The sequence below is a fragment of the Clupea harengus genome, chromosome 5 (assembly GCF_900700415.2).
Source record: "Clupea harengus chromosome 5, Ch_v2.0.2, whole genome shotgun sequence".
Lineage (NCBI taxonomy): Eukaryota > Metazoa > Chordata > Actinopteri > Clupeiformes > Clupeidae > Clupea > Clupea harengus.
Window position 1 is genome coordinate 28,707,367 of NC_045156.1, and position 19,798 is coordinate 28,727,164.

At 43.7% G+C, this 19,798-nt stretch overlaps 1 protein-coding gene across 5 annotated transcripts in view; it reads left to right on the forward strand.

The window, feature by feature from the left end:
* The window catches only part of raf1b (Raf-1 proto-oncogene, serine/threonine kinase b), a 21,293-nt gene continuing 1,495 nt past the window's right edge, over nt 1-19,798 (forward strand). Inside the window, exons 1-18 of one of the 5 annotated variants that reach the window (XM_031568431.2) lie at nt 1-475; nt 6,947-7,176; nt 7,528-7,640; nt 8,607-8,709; nt 8,920-9,077; nt 10,030-10,122; nt 11,402-11,555; nt 12,135-12,254; nt 12,692-12,716; nt 13,264-13,370; nt 14,085-14,202; nt 14,309-14,393; nt 14,626-14,802; nt 16,186-16,232; nt 16,486-16,604; nt 16,891-17,022; nt 18,837-18,900; nt 19,381-19,527. In XM_031568431.2, coding sequence (XP_031424291.1) covers nt 6,967-7,176; nt 7,528-7,640; nt 8,607-8,709; nt 8,920-9,077; nt 10,030-10,122; nt 11,402-11,555; nt 12,135-12,254; nt 12,692-12,716; nt 13,264-13,370; nt 14,085-14,202; nt 14,309-14,393; nt 14,626-14,802; nt 16,186-16,232; nt 16,486-16,604; nt 16,891-17,022; nt 18,837-18,900; nt 19,381-19,439 — 1,884 coding nt within the window. In that variant the 5' untranslated portion in view covers nt 1-475; nt 6,947-6,966 and the 3' untranslated portion in view covers nt 19,440-19,527. The other 4 variants (XM_031568428.2, XM_031568429.2, XM_031568430.2 and 1 more) reach the window with 4 other exon arrangements.

The window sequence follows — 19,798 nt, forward strand, 5'->3', positions numbered from 1 at the left end:
TCGTAACCCAGCCCAGATTGTCATGAATAGCGTAGGCTACGTAAAATTATGGTTCATGAAGTTCCCTATTGGACACCGGACACAATCTTATTAAAGCCTGTTGCCCTGTGCACAATCGACCAGGAGAAAAGAAATGTCAGACTATTATTCAGCCCTTCAGGCTTTGACTTCAAGAGTAATTCCCATGTAATGTCCAGGTGCAGTTCTCTTGGAAGAAATTGACGCTATCAGTGCAGAGTGTAGTGAAAGAAGGTCAAGGAGGACCACAATTCCTTTTCTTGGACATGTCAACCTTATTACAGGAAAATTAAAGGAAGGGTTGCCAGTTCTGTAGTTACCTCCCACTGAAACACTACCCAGGGACGGATCACAACTATTCTCGCTGTGTGTATTTTGCAAATATGATGATGTCACCAACTCGACACTTTCTTCAACCGATAGTCATGGCGGAGCAACAATTCCTAAACTTTCACTGGTGAGTAGGCTACCTGTCTCGCACGCTCTCCGGGCTAAATTAAGCTTGCCATTACGCTTAGATGGACGGAAAAAATTAGACGTTCTAACCGCGTTTTGAGTACAATCTTTTTTTTAAAGGTTTGATCGTGTCACCCTGTGTAAACTTATTGTTAGCTTAGCTATCTCGGATACAATTTGATTCAGTGCTATAAGCTATTTAGGCTATGTGTGTGTTTGAAAGTTGATTTGGTTCCCAAAATTAACTCTGACTATTTTGTTAGAGACCTCTATGTGGACCTCAATCAACGTAGCCAATTCCTTTAAAACATGCAGGAAAAAGAAACTTCACTGAGCGACTTTGCGTTTCCATTACGTTGCATAGTTAATGTTAGCGTCACTTCAAGCTGCATTCAGTGTAACCTTTGTCATTATGTGTACAACAGATCTAAATGCACCGTAGTCTATTGACATTTGATAGGAAACGGTTGCTCTGAAACAATTTACCCGTCTAACAAATCAGAACTCTAAGAGACAGAGATTTTCTAAATTAATATTTTTCTCATCTTGATCTTTCCACTGTCCGACATTTCAGGGAATGTGCTTTTAGTCATTTTCTTATAGGACATTAGGGTAGAAATTACGGGGTAGCCTAGCTTTCGGGCAAGTAGGCTACTGTTTATAAAGCAGTCTAGGCTGTAGATCTACTCATCATAAATTCTGCCCTATAGCCGTTGCAAGTGACACGCATAGTTCAACACTAACTTTGCTGATCAATTTGCTTTCCAAATCCCTTCCCTAATCTTATATGTGTGTGTGTGTGTGTGTGTGTGTGTGTGTGGGTGGGGGGGTCTGTCTTAGTTGTGTGGAGATGAATCTACTGTGTATTTTGTTCGTGTTTATGTAGCTGAAAACGGAGCCTAATTGACAGTCGCGGGCTAACCACAGTTCTCGGGTCTCACCCCACCCCCCTTACTTGTTTAGTTGTAGTTCTACAAACTTAAACTGGCTCGCTTGCGTAGTGCAATCCTTGAAAGTGGTTATTTGTTATATGCTTTGTCCAGATATCCCTTGATGCAGATCTGTTTTTTTTTTAAATCTGGGTATGCCATCATACATCATGACTCTAGTTTACCATGGTGGACGCTCAGCTGTAATTCTCTTCGATTCACTAAATGTCAAAGGGGCTTGCTATCTATGAAGGGTAACATCAATTAATTACGACCTTTGCATTGAGTTATGATTTGATCAAAGTAATTCCATTTAAAAAATTTTTTTACAGTGAAACAGACTGCAGCGCAGAAATGTGTAATTATGTGTTTGCACAATAGGTGTTGTAGACACTCTCTTTGTGGAGTCAAAATGGATATGGAAGTCTTAGTCATGGTTTGGTCCCAGCGGTGTGCTTGACACACAATTCTTCTGTTGTATTATCCTCTTTCTTTCCCCCCTTGAAGTATAAGAGAAGCAACTTTTGTGAGCAAACGACGATTCCATCCTGTGGCCCCAACTTTACATTGCATTGCAATCCATTACATTTCATGTAGTTGTTTACTTAAACGGTGTTTCAAGTGTCTTACAAATGGCGCCGGTACAGGTTTACAAAGTCTCATCTCATGCAATACCAATAGATTTATTGCTTTTGACATCAGATGAAGTCCACTGTAATATTTATGCCATATATAGATGTCATCGTGGAAGGATTTAGCAAATGTACACCAGCCCCGAGCCTCAACAGCCAAAAAATGAGGTTGTTGTTTCGGTGACGTCTTTGGATGGAAGAGAGAATGGTCTAACTTTTTAAACACAAAATAGTGCTTTCACAAGCATTAGTGAAATGCTCTGAATTGTTTTCCGTTTTCCCTTCAGGCTGCTCACACTGGCTGGAAGTAGGAAGTTGTGCAAACATTAGCTAGTGCAGCTCTTGGCCATGTGCCTACAGTATGTGTGTGTGTGTGTGTGTGTGTGTGTGTGTGTGTGTCTGATATTCGTGAAGAATTTGTCTCACTGGAAGAGTGGCTCAGCTTGTCTTTGAGTCTTAACATCAGGATGAGCCAGATTATGACCTGAAGGTAGTTAGCGCGTGAGATATGCGTTGTTTGGTGTTCAGGACCCCTATTGCCACTAAGTTGTGAAAGAGCGTGCTACATGTTCACATTCCCTGTCTTACCATCATTGTGTCTCTGTGTGTGTGTGTGTGTGTGTGTGTCTGTGTGTGTAATGTTTATGCAGTGAATTATAGGAGTTTTCAGTTCTGAATACATGATTTGCTATGTGATGGCATTCTTAGAAAATTCCTCTCGAAATTCAAGAATTCCTTTTGCTTCCTCTGTCTCTCTATAAACAGAGAGGCTTACGTTGGTCACTTTTGTAAGGCCTGACTGCTGGCCTAAATATTTATTTTGTGACTTGAGCTGAGGAAAAAAGGACCACTGTCCTCTCACACTGAGTTGTTCATTCTCTTTCCTGATCTGGTCTGTGATTTGCTCAGCAGAGCTAGATTGTCTGAGACGGACATCCTGTGAGTGCCAAGAAAACTGAGCCCAGAGCAGTGAGTGGCCACAGAGTACAGAGTGCCTGAGTCAAATCACTGGGCTCTTCAGCTTGAAGAATTCAAAAAGAATGTGTGCACTTGTCTTCCAACGTTGTTTTTTGGATTTTGCTGAGAGCTAAAAGTAGCTCTCTACTAAAAGTAGCTTGCTGAGAGCTAAAACTAGCAATATGGGATACTCAACATATGTGGTACTCTGAGCTCTTTAGTATTTAGCTTATCATTGATTGTTGTTTGTTTGCTGAAAAGGTCAAATGGTAAATACATTTTTTTTTTTTTTATATAATGATTACTACTTATGTTAAATGGTGAACAATCCACTGGACACCAGAGTCCAGAGTCGATCATTCATTGTCGATCACATGGTTTGCCAACAAGTTAGACAGTCTATGGTTTGTAGCATAGGCCTAGTGTATCAGTAAGAGCAAGTTTCCTTTTTCTCTGTCACAGGAGCTTTGCCTGACTCTAGTTGCAGTCAAATGTAACTGGTTTCGACAGAAAGGGGGGTGGGGGGGGGGGGTGGGATCAATAGTGACATTGTTGCCCTTGGTGCTGGTAACTGCACCTACCTGTTGAGCAAGTTCCCGCCTCACAACAATGCTGACTTTCTCCTTCCAGTCCTGTTTTGTGGCTTTATAAAAATGCCCATCAGAGGAAAAAAAAAGCTATTATAGGTTTGTAAATTGGAATTTGTAACACAAACCTCGCAGATATGAGATGATCTGTCAATTATTTGTGGTCAGACAAACAGCTATTCTTGTATCCTGCCTTTCATTGCAACATAACTTGCATGACAAGCACAATGCACTGGCAGCAAGTGTGCGTGTCTGTGAGCGTGTGTGGTCAGTTTTCACAGTTTTTTTTTTTTTTTTTCAATTGCCAAATGTGTACAAGAAGAACTTTTTTTTGCACCATTGCAGTGGTGAATATTTCAGCCAGTGACGGTGGACAAGTTTGCCTGTAATATCTGTTTGGTTTGTTGGGTGCATCCTATCAACTTCTCTCATCTGCAAGCCAGCTGAACTGCAATCGGTGAGTTAATCTGATCCTGGCAGACACATTCGTCTTGACAGCAGAAACTGAGAGCAAAAGCCTTTGGGCCGTGCTAGAGAGGTTTAAGGAAGTGTCGTCTTCTACAGGTAGCTTTAGTTTCACAAAAAGCTGAAGTACTACTGCTTTAGTCTGATCAGGGAACAACACTGCAGCAATGCTTTTTGGAATCCCACTGTAGTCTGTTTGCTCTGGTGTGTGTCTTCTGGCACTAGCTTATGTTTAGTAGATTGTCTTTGGCCTAAAGAAGATGCTGTAAGCAATGTTATTTCTTGTTGACCTCCCTCAGACTGAGGCACTGCAGAAAATCCACCCCTTCCGTTAACTGGCTGTGGACAGGCGATATAATGGTCAGGCAGGGATGCCTATCTCTTTAGAAGCCTTTTGACTGGTCAGTATGACCACACTGTGTTTTAGTGGCTAGTTATAGAGCCAAAGAGAGGGTCTACTTTCATGATCATAACAGTCTATTTTCTCCATTATATTTACATGGTCTGGCTGATTTATTTCGCAAATATGCATCAACAGTGTCAAATCAGGAGAGCAGCTTTTCCAACATGGTTGCACATGCAAAAAAGCTACTTGCTTGCTGCACAATGGCTGGAAGGAGAACTTGCTCTGTCAGCTGTAATGACTGATGCAAAATATAACAATATGGCAAAGACAATTAATGGCTAAAGTATATTATTTTATGGTTTGACATATTCCTTGCATTGCATGTTGTAGATATTCCACATTATTATTTGTATCCTTACAACATGTGTTTATTCATCTTAATCCCTCACCAGGGAAGTGTTGAGATGGCAGTGTCTTGTTGGGTCAAAGCCGTGTGTGTGTGTGTGTGTGTGTGTGTGTGTGTGTGTGTGTGTGTGTGTGAAATGGCAGTGTCTTGTTGAGTCAAAGCCCTGTGCCTTTGTTGTCATTTGTTTTTGAGGTGTGGTGGAAATTTATTTTGGACCTCTTGTGGTCGTCCTGTGTCTGTTGGTGAATATTTAATTAGCTCGTAAGGCTACTCCTGAGGCCCTGTTCCCCCCCCCCCCCCCCCCCCTGTGCCAGAGTAGGCCCTGCGCTCTGCTCCCACTCCTGTGCGGCCCTCACACTAGCAGGCATTTAGCATCTGAGCCCTGCGGGAGAGAGAGAGAGAGACGTCACTTTTATTTCAGTGTTGATGCAGATTATGCCCTTGGCCTGAGGAGTTGGTCATGCGCTATAGTGTTTTGTCTTGACACAAGTGAACGAGATTGTGTCTGTTGAGACACACGTAGCATTTGTCTTAACCCCTTTCATGGTGTTTAATGCCGTCGTAGTTTTTTTTGTTAAATTGCAACATTTAGTTGTCTCACCCCAATCAGGTTGCCTCTTGCGTGGTCATGTAGGAATGCACGATGCTTTTAATACCTGTCTTTTCAGGTACCTTCAAATACCTGTTCAGGCTCTGGACTTCTTTCCTGCACATGCTGTCCGTTTTCCCTTGGATAGGGAGCGCTGTGTGTGTGTGTGTGTGTGTGTGTGTGTGTGTGTGTGTGTGTGTGTGTGTGTGTAAGGGTTCACTGAAGGTTCAGCTCCCTGTTAGCAAGCCTGTGGGCCTTGAGAGCAGCAGAGAGGGGAGACATGGCCTGGCTTCTAGCCAGAGACCACACCAGCTCCTCCTGGGTCCTGCACACAAAGCATCATCTGTTGAACCCACTGGATTCCACCCGCGACGGAGCACTCTTTGACAGGAGACAGAATGTAGCATTGCCCTGCCAAACCCTGCTTGTAACTAAATCTCAGGTAGGGGGAACTGGCTGTGTGGACATGTGTTAGTGAAGGGTGAGAGATTCCAGCTGCCAGAAATGTAAAGGGACATCATCAATTCCTTGCATGGATGGATAGAGAAGGTCTGGCTGGCTGGCCTGATGGATCGGTCCTGCTGAGGGGTCCTCCAGAGGCTGATGGCTTGGGCTCTGGGTTGTGTAGATGAGGAGCAGATGACTGGAGCTCTATGTACATTGATCCAGGGATCAGGAGCCCTCCCCCCCCCCCCAGAGCAATCCTTCGCCAGCACTTTATAGTGTCTCTTAGATGGACAAACCACAGTATAGCCTGTGTGTTTAAAGCAACACTATGCAACCATTCGCCACAGGTATGTGGTTATAGGCAACTAGTTTTGGTATCATCTTCAAATTCATTTTGATGGTATATGGTTATGTGATAAACACATCTATCATTCCCACTAGGTTATTTACTATGGAGTTCTGTGAACCATATCGCCAAAGTTACGCTAGTTAAGTACTAGTTAACATGTTAGCAAGATTTTGTCAGTGGTAACGGGGCTGTTGGTGGTGTTTGTAAAGTTTCACATGCCTTTAGTGTAGCTTTAGTGTAGCTGGCCGTGAGCTAAAGTACATCTGTTTTACCTGCAGCAACTTTTATGCAGGCATAGTGGAATGGTTGTCCACCACTGTCATAGTGATCCAATGAATTATGGGACGGTATCTGGTTGTCTGCCCATCTTTCTCACTGACGCACCTTATTGAGGTTGAAGACTCTTTCCGTCTCTTAGAAGATCACATCTCTGACCACATTATTTGGTTGCTCACTTAGATGGAAATGAACCCATTTGTGCAGAGATCCTAAAGACACAATGGAGTGAGAATCATTCTGCCCTTTTCTGGAGTGTTTCTCCAATATGCAGCTTTGGTGCTAGTGCCATATTCTGCTCTTGTCCTTTGTCCTCCGAGGACTGCACACTGGTGGCATGAGGTGTCATGAGTTTTTGAAAACCAACGTTTGGTAGAATGTGTCCTTGTGTTTTCCGCAGAGATCTCAACACGCAGGCTACAACCACCCAACGTTGTAACTTTTTTAAACTCAAGAGTGATTTTGTTCTTTCCTCCACTTCAACCCTAGATCACTGAAGTCAGCTGTCTATGGCAATGGAGCACATTCAAGGAGCCTGGAAGACTCTCAGCAACGGGTTCGGGTTCAAGGACTCTGTGTTCGAGGACGCCTGCATGTCCCCCACCATCATTAAAGGCTTCCCCTACCAGAGACGAGCGTCAGACGACGGGAAGATCCCAGACTCCACCAAAACAAGCAGCACAATCCGAGTGTACCTCCCCAATCACCAGCGCACTGTGGTGAGCCACCCAATGCCCTCACGCCCTCCAATATGGGAGAATGGGACCACTTTAAGATGGTTATAGTAGACAATGAACGATAGAGGCTAGTCAGCCACTTTGCTATATCTGTCTGATTTAATGAATACCAATGTGTGAAAAACAAAAAACACCTAATATGTGATGTATACATTTTATAGACTAAGTTTGTCAGCTACTATCATAAGAGATCTTCCATTTGTATATGTATGTATGTATGTATGTATGTATGTATATATAAAATAATAGATATATAATTCATATATCAAATAATAGATATGATTGATTCCTTCACAAGCAATAACTCCAAATGCTGCCTGCTCCTTCCTCTAGGTGAATGTGCGTCCTGGGATGACCTTGCACAACTGCCTAATCAAAGCTCTCAAGGTCAGGGGGCTTCAGCCAGAATGTTGTGCTGTCTTCAGACTACATCCAGGACAGAGAAGGTAAAGAAGAAGTAAAATAGAACAATGTTTGGGTTATTAGACTGCGTTGTCTGTTCCATATTTCTTCTAAAAGGGGACTCTTCTGAGCCATGAACACTGTGGTGACATTTGTTACAGATATAGCGTCTGTGTGCCTGTATAACCACAGCGTATATGGTGTAATTGAGTGTCATTTGTTACAGATGGAGCGTCTGTATGTCTGTGTAACCACAGCATGTATGTTGTTATTGAGTGTCATTTGATGTGCTCCTAGGAGGCATAGATGAAGGCCAAATAGAATAAACAAACTCCTGGCTTAGCAAGACTGATTCAGAAATCTATGGAGTCTTAATGTAGTCATAGTGTCTATTGAACCCTTGCGCTGAGACGGTGCACTTCAGCGCATACACAGTCGGCTGGGGATTCTGGGGTCACGCCAGGTCGTCACTGATCCCCAGTGCACTGGGGACTAATGAGCCATTTGTTTTGGGCACGAAAGAAAGATGGAGGACAGAGCAGGATGGGGGTGGATGGAGGCAAGCTGTGTGTGTGTGTGTGTGTGTGTGTCAGCACTATGTTGTCTCCCATTCACTGACTCCGTATCAGTGTTTCTCTCTGCTGTGCGTATGGGTCAGCTCTATGTTGGCTCCCATTCACTGACTCGGTGTCAGTGTTTCTCTCTGAAAGCTTGACCAGTCACCCAGAGAATGGGTCGTACAGATCCAGGGAGCAGGCGATATGCAGACGGGTCAGCCCAGTGTTTATTTTCGCCTGTGCTGTAGGCCACATATGATTCTGAGACTTTGCCTGGAAAACTCGCTGTTGCCCATTTGTTGCTGTCTTAAACTGATGCCGTTTCATTTTTAACGTCGCTCTATAGATGTGCTGTCCATTTTCGATTCGATCCATGACCCTGTGAAACCATTTGGTTAGGTGCAGTATTTAGATGTCTATATAAGTGCTTGACTGTTAATATGTTTTGTCCAGTAGAAAAACCCGCATGGATTGGAACACAGACTCGACCTCACTCATCGGAGAGGAGCTGCTGGTAGAAGTGTTAGACCACGTACCTCTGACAACGCACAATTTTGTGAGTACCACTGCTTTTCAAAGATTTGATTGGCAGTCATCTTGGAAAACATGCCATTGGGTGCAATACCTAACGGGCTGTCCCCAGTCATATCTTGTGCCACATTATATTTAGAGTGCATGGAATTTTGAAGCAAGGTACTTTTGCAAAATTGTGGAATTTTTGTGCCCCGGTCGCCATTTTAAAATAGCCGCTCACTCCTCCCGTCAGGTTCGGAAAACATTTCTGAAGTTGGCCTTCTGTGACATCTGTCAGAAGTTCCTGCTCAACGGCTTCCGATGCCAGACTTGTGGCTATAAGTTCCATGAACACTGCAGCACCAAAGTCCCCACCATGTGTGTCGACTGGAGCAACATCCGTCAGCTCCTGTAAGTCCGCTTCAAACTGGCCACCTTGAACACACAGACGCACAGAAACACAAACACACACACACACACACACACAGACTGCTGCTCCACACTAACTATATAAAGAGGAAGGGCTAATGGAAAGTCGAATAAAATGTACAGTGAAAAAAAAAGTAAGAGTCACAGGATAAACAAATCCACTGTTTCACAAGAAATTCCAACTGGCAGATAGGCTGTTCATTCATGCCTGTTCATGACACTACCACTATGGAACTGTAAGACCTGAATACATGAGGTACTGAATATATGGGGCTCCTAAACTCTCTGTAGATCCTTTATGTCTGTAGCTTGGCCCAGGGATGAACAATAGCAGTGTCCACATAGCCACCTCAAACACGCAAAAATTCATTTTGCATATTGACCTTATAATGCTGTCTTTAGAGTTTGGACTTTGGTAGATGGCTATCAATGAAAATGAGATGAGACTGAGCACAATGAGCCAGTCATTTGTTATGACCAAGGGTGTCTTCCTGCTGCGGACCAACTGTAATGGCTTCCTGTAACTTGATTATTCAGTATGAAAAGTATACATAGGAACCTTGCTCAACAGTTGCAGAAGTAGTGTCAGGACAATATTTTAGATGCATCCTTTTGAGTTTTAGTAGACTTCTCTCAACATCTCTGTGAAAAGATCAGAAATATGATTTGATCATGCATTATTGCAGTCTTTTGTCCAGTACATTGGACCCAGCACTTGTTAAATGAGTCTCACATCGTCACTTAGAAGCAAACCCCCTTGCTGCTGCTTTGATTACAAAACAGTGTGTGTGTGTGTGTGTGTGTGTGTGTGTGTGTGTGTGTGTGTGTGTGTGTGTGTGTGAGAGAGAGAGTGTGTGTGTCCGCGTGTGTCTGTTTGTGTTTGTGTCTGTGTCTGTGTGTTTCTGCTTTACTAATTAATGCTTGCTTCGTGCAGGTTGTTCCCAAACCCAGGTGAAGGCGGGGGTCCGTCCCTTCCCCCTCTCACAACCCGTCGCATGAGAGACTCTCTGTCCAGGTTCCCTGTCAGGTGAGTGTGTCCCCTTCACTCCGATGTCCCACCCTCATGCTCAACACTCCCATCGCCAGCGCTAGATGATGGCGGAGCACTGGGGTCCACAGTTGAGCAGCAGCTCTTAAGGGTTTATCTAGACTTTGACTTCTCCTCTGCTACTCTGTCTATTGGGATGGTACAGGAGCACTGCTACTATTGCGCTAAAAATGCCTCTTTCTTTACTGGTAGCTAATGCCTGTAGCATAACTGGTAGCTATGCCTGTAGCATAACTGGTAGCTATGGCTGTAGCATAACTGGTAGCTATGGCTGTAGCATTACTGGTAGCTATGCCTGTAGCATTACTGGTAGCTATGCCTGTAGCATTACTGGTAGCTATGGCTGTAGCATTACTGGTAGCTATGCCTGTAGCACAACTGGTAGCTATGCCTGTCGCATAACAGCTGGCCAAGGCCTTACAGCGCCATCCAAGGCGCTTTGGCTTTGAAGACTATGTCTCTCTCATCGATGATACAGCCATTCTGACCTGGCCTTGGTTTTCAATGCAAGTGAAGGGGGAGAGACCCCTTGGGAGCTTCCCCTGCACATTAGCAGTGTGTCATGAGTGATGAGTCCATCAGACTGGGCTGTGGTGCTCAGCGCTGGGGTGGATCCGCCGAGCCGGCCGGCCGTCTCCACTTCCTCCTCTGGGGCTTTCCAGGCCGTAGGTCAGCAGATGGCCAAGATCAGCAGCGTTGCACTGAGCCGCCAGTCACAAGGGCTCCTCCATCAGCTGCCTGCTCACAACAGCAGAGACATGCAATATTTCCCAGGCTTGTGTCCCCGTAAACAGACTATAGTTCCTCAAAGCAAGGGCAGATGAAACACTACTACAGTAGATTAAAGGCCTTCATCTCGCACACAGAGACTAATTAGCACTCCCCCCCCCTCGAAGTAAATGGGGGATGTTTTTAGCTTTTGCTCAATATGGATTCACAATGATGCTACCGTCTTATGCCAAGTGCTTGCTTCATGTTTACATGTAGCTACCAATGAATGAAAAACAAAATTAGTCAAACTGTGTCGTAGCGCTGTAAAACTTGACCTGTTACATTTACACTTAAACGACAGAAATGACAACATGTCATGTGAACTGTCAAACTGTGTCGTAGCGCTGTAAAACTTGAACTGTTACATTTACCCTTAAATGACAGAAATGACATAAATGACAACATGTCATGTGAACTGTCTTTTCCCCTTTTGATTTTGGTTCTGACCCTATGTGCCGTTTCTGTCTCTCTCTTGATCTGCCCACAGCTCTCATCACAGACATTCAACGCCTCACGCCTTTAACTACATCACGCCCTACCCGCCCTCAGGACCCGCCCTCTCCCATCGCCAGAGGTCAACGTCAACGCCCAACGTCCACATGGTCAGCACCACCCTGCCCGTGGACAGCGCCGCCTTCGAGGTAATGCCGGAGAAGAGCACTCTTTCCGCTCGCCTTTGGGGCCGCGTCTGGAAATAGGCCAGACGTGAAAGCAGATAGGGCTATTTTTTATCCCTCGGAGAAATCTCAAAGGGCTGACCTCTTTCCTCTCCTCTCTTGTCTTTTGATTCAGTCTCTTTGTATTGTTTTGTGTTGTTCCAAGTTTTCTCTGTCATATGTTAAATAGCCTTTCCGTTTTTATTTTCCTCACATCTCATTTCAACCTTGTTTTTTTTCTCTTCTCTTTCTCTAGATATTTTGAGAAGTAATGGATAAATATTTCTGTGCAGTCTGGTTTTGACATTAGAGCCATGGGAATGGGCCATAACGTATTCTTATAACGATACTGTCTTGGACTGCCAGGGGCTGTGATTCTTTCAACATCCATTTCTATACTTCATTCTATTCCTTCTCCTCTTCTTTCCCTTCTTCTTTTCCTCTGCTGTGCCCTGCCCTGCCCTGTCCTACCCTGCCCTGTCCTACCCTGCCCTGCCCTGCCCTGCCCTGCCCTGCCCTGTCCTACCCTGCCCTGGCCCTGCCCGGTTATGTGATGGGATGTAGCTAGATAGACTGAAAGCCCCTGCTAGCTCCTGGTGCCGGCGCTTCTGCCAGAGGAGAAGAGTAGGGACTGTTTGTTTCTCCAACCCTTTAATTGATGCCACCCAAGAACACCCCGAAAAGGTTAGGAGTAACCACGCCAAGCCTGCAAGTCACAACAGATCAGTGGTTTGTCTGGAGTTCTGCCAGTTCTTTTGTGGATAGCATGCCAAAAACAAACAAACCTTTATGAGCATGTAAACTGACATTTGTGAGGGTCAGTTATTGTACTGGGAATTAGGTTTATGTGGCAGTTTCTTACTGCATTCGATTATTAACCCTTGCCCATTTTGTGCTTGAATACCCAAATGTAATTAATTTGAAAGATCAATATCTGTCATTAAATAAAACTATACAAATAGAAAACTTTTGGAGGGTAAGTCATATTAAATATTTAATAAAAGAATCTTACTGACCTGGATCCCTCTTAACATATTTTTGAGTTGAGTGTGATTGTATACTTCATATGACGTACATTAATCAGTTAAACATAACTTTAAAACATGTTTTTCTTTTCTCAGGATGCATTAAAAGGTCATGAGTCTGGTAAGAAGATTTTTTAAATTGTATTATTATTATTATTAATAATAATATATGTAATTTAACTTTTTTGCTATCTCTATGGATTTTCAGTGGCTTGCAAAAGTATTCAACCCTCCTGAAAGTCATCACCATTTTCATAATTACAATGGCTGGGCTTTGGGTTGCAGGTGTAGTCCACAACCTTAAGAGCTATCACAGACCAGGACAGTCGTCTCATGAGCGCAGATGTTCTATAGAAACCTGTCCAAGCGGAATGGGGGAAAAAACTAGAGATTAAGTCCTTATTGCGGCAATACTCTACCATGTATAGGTGTTGAGTTCCTGTGCAAGCAGAATATTTTATTTTTTTATTTGGAAGTTTAATAGACAAACGACTTATGTAGCCTTTAGAAATATTCCATAGCATAAGTGTTCAAAATGAAAATGCTGATTGGCACAAAGAAAATGGTGACTTCTTTCAAGGGAGTTGAATACCTTTGCAGGCCACATATAACTCTTATCTATTGTCTGATTCCTCCCTTTACCTCGTGTCCATACATCTTGATTGCAGGGAGCCCTCCAAATGTGAGCCCCACCGGCTGGACCCCGTCAAGAGCCCCAGCTCCCATGCACAGGGAAAAAGCTGCCTCATCCAACACTCAGGAAAAGAACCGAATCGTAAGTGCACCTGTTTTTCATTTAATTTAATTTATTTTTTCTAAATAGATGGTACACTTGTTGAAGGAAGGATATATTCCCACCACACAAAACACATGTATGCAGAATGTACTACGCACACGTATTGTGTGTGATTGTCTTATAAAAACTGATAAAAGGGGGGAAAGTAAAAATAAGTTAAATATGCTCTACCATCCCATGAACTGGATCATTAATATGCTACCTGGACTCCAAGGGCACACAGCCCAGCCTAAGGTCCCAGGGGTAAGCTTCAGAAGGAATATGAGGAAGGGGCTCCAGGTTTGATGGATTGAGTGTTTGTGCCTTTCAAACTATCTGATGTTCTCCAAATGTGCTAGCTTGCTGTGCAGTATCTTAATCCAGGCATTGATCCTTCCTGCAGTTTGTTAGTATGATTGTTACTGTTATTCCAATGTTCCCTCCCTACATTCATACATCCTGATCCCATGTACTTGCTTGCACACAGCTTTCTGATAGATTCACTCCTGTTGTCGTTTTCCACCACTCTATTTTCCCATTGCAATGAATGTTGGAATCCCTAGCAACCATCTTGACTACCCTAGTAACTACCATAGCAATTATTTGGCGACAACCTTAACTACTCTAGCAACACCCTGACTACCACCTTGAATACCCGGTCAACCCTGTGATAACCATAGAAAACCACGTGACATGAAACTGATATGTCCACAGCGTCCAAGAGACAAGAGAGACTCCAGTTACTACTGGGAGATCGAGGCCAGTGAGGTGGTGCTCCACTCCCGGATAGGCTCTGGCTCGTTTGGGACCGTCTACAAAGGGAAGTGGCATGGTAAGTAGGACTCTCTATACCCATGGTGGATCCAAGGATGCTTTCCATACTGGATTAGAGTTGTGTGTCGTCTTTTGGCCATACCCTATGTTGTGTGTTTCTCCAGGTGATGTAGCAGTAAAAATCTTAAAGGTCACCGACCCCACACCAGAGCAATTCCAGGCCTTCCGCAATGAGGTGGCTGTTCTCAGGTCAGTAATGATTTTACCATTGGATTGGATTTGGATTCCCTTTGATTGGCGAGACTACAGTCAGTTGATGTACTGAGCTGCCCTGTGGCACTGCTAGTTGGCTGAATCTTTTAAAACGTGTGTAATTGGTGGGTTGAGACCAATTAGCCCTTAATGTGAAAATACGTATCTGCTTGCTGTGATGGGAAATACTGCTTTACTGTCATATTCAAATTCGTGTGTGGGATCACAGGAAGACTCGACATGTCAACATCCTGTTGTTCATGGGGTACATGACGAAGGACAATCTGGCCATTGTGACCCAGTGGTGTGATGGTAGCAGCCTGTACAAGCACCTGCACGTCCAGGAAACCAACCTCCAGATGTTTCAGCTGATTGACATTGCGAGGCAGACAGCTCAAGGCATGGAGTGAGTATGAATAGAACAACCTATCAGACTCTCAGACAGCTCAAGTGCGCTTCTGCAGACACGGCTTGGCGCATTGCGGACAGACGTGTGTGTGTATGGGTGTTTCCAAAGTATACTAGTGTTGCTGTTGTGAAGACGTCTCTCAGCGCACAAGCTCACAGTGTTACAGAGTGAAGTAATCACAGAGTGAAATAATATCTCTACATCATGTGAATCTACAGCAAAGACTGTTATTTTTTTTAAGGTCTGTAGTTTTCTCTGCCCCTTCAGAACCGATAGTCCTCTATCTATGAAATGTTGTTGACGCAAAAAGGTCCCTTTCACAGGAATAGCAACATTTAAAATGTACATAATTGAAAGGTCTGTACCCTAAATCATTATAGCTGGTGTCAAACAAGAGTGATTGCCTTCCATCAGAGGGTATGATGGCCCTTTAATTCTATGTTTCCACGAGGCGGAAAACACGGACAGAATCGAGGAATCGTGCAGGATTGTCAAATAAAATGACGGGACCGAAATACATTGGATAGTGTAACAGGCAACATTTATGCCCACGTCAAAGATGATGTCAAAGACAGCTAGCCAAAGTTTATGAAACAACAACTCGGTAAATCTCATTGTATCAAACTCCCACGTTTGTGAACACATAGTTTGCCACAATGATGGCGAGCTAACACACCGTATGCGTTGAGAACCAAACCGGTAACACAGGCCACTGGGGCAGCCTGCGGAGATCCTTCCAATAACAATGTACATGTAGACTATCATAAAACAAGTGGCTTACGGACTCGGTACAAGTCTTCTTACTGGAAACTAGAAATAATCTCCCCTTAAATACGTTTGCAATTTTTGTATTCTATACAATTGAATTCAAAATGATAGTAAACGGAACTGTATTTGTAATCTTCGTGGTTATTCTAGCATTGTATTCTATCTTCCTAAGCAGAGGAGGTACAGAAAAGCACTTGAAGAGCCAGATGTGTGTGTGTGTGTGTGTGTGTGTGTGTGTGTGTGTGTGTGTGTGTGTGTGTGTGTGTGTGTGTGTGTGTGTGTGTGTGTGTGTGTGTGTGTGTGTTTGTGTGTGTGTACTGCATCATGTTGTTCTCACCCTTATTGTTCTTCCTGGGGGTGTGGGGGCAAAATCCACCATAGCTCTAGGCTATATGTATCCCATAACAAAACAATTTGGCTATTGTTTTAGTTTTTGTGGTATTTATAGACTTATAAGGGTATTTACATATAAACAAACAAGTCACATCATGTGTGAGGTTAAAATCTCCCCCCGTGTACAAATGATTTGCAAGAGTGGTGATGCCTGTGTAAAATGCTCTGAAACCCAAGCAATCCTAACAGCGTTGTTGTTTTTTTTTTGTTTCCTTTCAGCTATTTGCATGCAAAGAATATCATTCATCGAGACATGAAATCAAACAGTATCCTTTTTTAGAAGATCAAGTTTTTTTTTCACAAATATTTTGAGAAATGATGATTTGTATAGTTCTAGTGAGAGGTATGCCTACTTTAGTGCAACGATAGCTACCTGCAGGTTAGAAGGGGTTCATTGCTACACTACAACACTGAAGGGGTAGAGACGGCCCAATAAACCAATGAGGATGACGTGGGACCCCCTCAGGAGAGGAGCGCCCAACTGCAGCCCAGTAACCTCTCCTTGACACGGCTTAACAGACATCTTTCTTCACGAGAGTCTGACTGTGAAGATCGGGGACTTTGGCCTGGCCACAGTGAAGGCCAGGTGGAGTGGCTCTCATCAGGTGGAACAGCCCTCAGGATCTATACTGTGGATGGTGAGGGAACGGCTTTTTTTGTTGAGACAAACAAAGATGGGAATCAATTACATAGTTATAGTTTTTTTTTCTGTGTGATCGTTTGGAGAACAGTGCATTTAAAACCATGTGGATGACTTATGCATAACTGGCTTGAATGATATTGATGGAGCTAAGGACTTGTGGGACTTGTGAGAGCTCACCAGTGCTAGTGTCCACCCTGTCTCTCTCACGCAGGCTCCAGAGGTACTTCGGATGCAGGACAATAACCCATACAGTGTCCACCCTGTCTCTCTCTCTCTCACAGGCTCCAGAGGTACTTCGGATGCAGGACAATAACCCATACAGTTTCCAGTCTGATGTGTACTCCTATGGAGTGGTCCTCTACGAGCTGATGACGGGGGAGCTGCCCTATTCCATGATCGCTAACAGAGACCAGGTGAGTCTGGGAAATGTAGGCACGCATGTGTAGGGTTTCCATCCACTAAATGTTAAATTGAACAGTTCAGGCCTTCAGGAAATCATTGAAAAATATATGTAAATTTCAAATTGTCCACGTTCACAGAGCTTATAGGGTTCTGCAGTTGTGTGGCATAAATCACGTGTAGTATATTTGCAGTGTTTATGAAGTAAGTCACATTTTCCATTCTGTAGACATAGCTCAGTAAGTATATATATGTACTCCTCGTCATCACTAGTGGAGCAACAGCTTGTAGCAAGCTCTGCCTTTTTGACACATTTTGCTAATTTGTCAGATTTTTAGAAAAATCCATGTCAGAAAGTCCAGGTCATTTTTTTCTATTTCCTTGAACATGTTTAAGCTTTCAAATGTTGTGGGAATTCTGTAAAATCTCCACTTCTGTAAGATGTGTGTCATTGATGGGTGCAGTGTTGGTGTTGTGTTCCACAAGATTCTTGACTGGGTCCTCACTGTTTCGGCAAACCTGTTTCTTCACACCACCACCACAAGCAGAGACTTCCCTTGTGTAGTAGTGCTTTTAAAAATGTCTATTCAAATCCATTGATCGCTAATACTCGAAACAGAGCTATGCCTGTGTGTCACTCGGATGTTTGTGTATTTGGGATGCTTGTTTGGATTTCGCCAAGTAAGTTGCACAAGTGCTGCAAACCCGCTAAATGCATGATCTCACTGCTGACCCAGAGGAAAAACACGCTATCAATAGAAGGGCTGACTTGCACCTGATGCAACAAGAAAAAGCAAATGGAGGTCTGTGAAGAGCAGCAGCCATCCCTCGGAGCTGAAGGGAAGATGTTAAGAGCACAGCGTGAGCGTGAGCACGCATGCTGGGACCCATGTGACCTGGCTTCCTGTGAGAAAAGACTTTACACATAGACCAGTGTTTTTTGTGCAGTCCGCGCAAGGCCTCGAAAGCAGACTCTGCTGCTTGCAGTGTTGTGTGTGTCAGAGGCTTTTTTGTGTTGGTGGTGGTTGTGGTCCTGGTCAGCAGTGTGGGCGGTGGCTTGGTGTGGAGCGCAGTCTTCTGATTGGCTCGGTGCCCATATCATGGCAGAGGGTGGATCACTGGGCCACTAAATTTAGGCCTCCCTGGTCTGTGGCCCCATTTCTCTTTTTTCTTTTTTTTTTTCCAAACCGCGGGATGAGGGCTTGTTGGGGACTGATGAGGCCTTGTTGGGGACTGTGTTTTTTGGCGTGTTCTCACTGGAAACCGCTAACTCTTGGCCTATATATTTTTCTCAGTCCCTCTCATTGTTCCTGCTGTTAACTGTTGTTATTGTTGAACTTGAGGGGAAAACAGAAACCTCAGATCCAGTCTCATCTGCTCTGCTCTGCTCTGCTCTGCTCTGCTGTTAGGGCTCCACCCTCTGCTAGTGAAAGAGGAAAGTGTTTGGAGTGTCTTGAAGTGCCAAATGAGAGAAGACTTGTGGGTTTGAAAACACCCTTCTGAGAGCAGAATAAATCAGGTCATATGGAAAAGTGCTCCGTTCAGTTCATTATTTTCACATCTGGTAAACTAATGTATGCAGACCTAGGCCTAGTTTTCATATCGTGTTACACACACACACGTGTGCTATGATGTATGTGAGCGGGCACACACAGGTCAGGTGATCCTGAATGTTATGTCATGTTTGACAAACAGTAGCATATGGGGTCTATGTTGGTCAACACCTTTATTATTAATCATTTTGTGTAATCACAAATGGCATTGCTATGTACATCCGATCATACTGGCCGTACCCCCAAAGAGATCATGTCCCACTGTTGTGTCTCAGATTATCTACATGGTTGGACGGGGGTACCTCTCTCCAGACCTCAGTAAAGAGATCATGTCCACTGTTGTGTCTAGGGCTGAACGATTAATTGCATTTGCGATTTAATCGCGATATGATGGAACGCGATTTTCTAACCGCAACGTTCGCGATTAAAAAACGTGGTCACAAAAAAAAAAAAAAAAAATAATAATAATTTATAATTATTTTTTTTTTTAGATGGTACATTTTGCACACAGTGTTTAAAAAGTGCATGCCTAGTGTTTATACTTAAAATTACTTTTTTTAAATTACTTAAATGCACAGTGGCAAAGCCACCGATTTGTTGTTCTTGTTTCTGTAATGAGCAGTTAAATAAAAATGTAAAATGTGGGAAAGAATATTTTACACTAAATGTATCTAATATTGTGTTGGTCATATTTAAATCATTCATTACGTTTTGTTGGGAAAAAAAGAGGATAAAAAAAAAATCTCATATCGAATCGCAATCGCAATATTTTGGTAAAAAATCGCAATTAGATTATTTTCCCAAATCGTTCAGCCCTAGTTGTGTCTCAGATTATCTACATGGTTGGACGGGGGATACCTCTCTCCAGACCTCAGTAAAGAGATCATGTCCCACTGTTGTGTCTCAGATTATCTACATGGTTGGACGGGGGGATACCTCTCTCCAGACCTCAGTAAAGAGATCATGTCCCACTGTTGTGTCTCAGATTATCTACATGGTTGGACGGGGCTACCTCTCTCCAGACCTCAGTAAGCTGTACAAGGGCTGCCCTAAAGCCATGAAGAGGCTTGTTGCTGACTGCATCAAGAAGTCCAGAGATGACAGGCCGTTGTTCCCACAGGTATGAACACACCACATACTACAGTAATGGAAGATTAATATGGGGGGGGGGGGGGGGGGTCTGGTTGTAAGGTCCAATTCATTCATCACTAAAATCATGGCAAATTGTTTTTCCGCA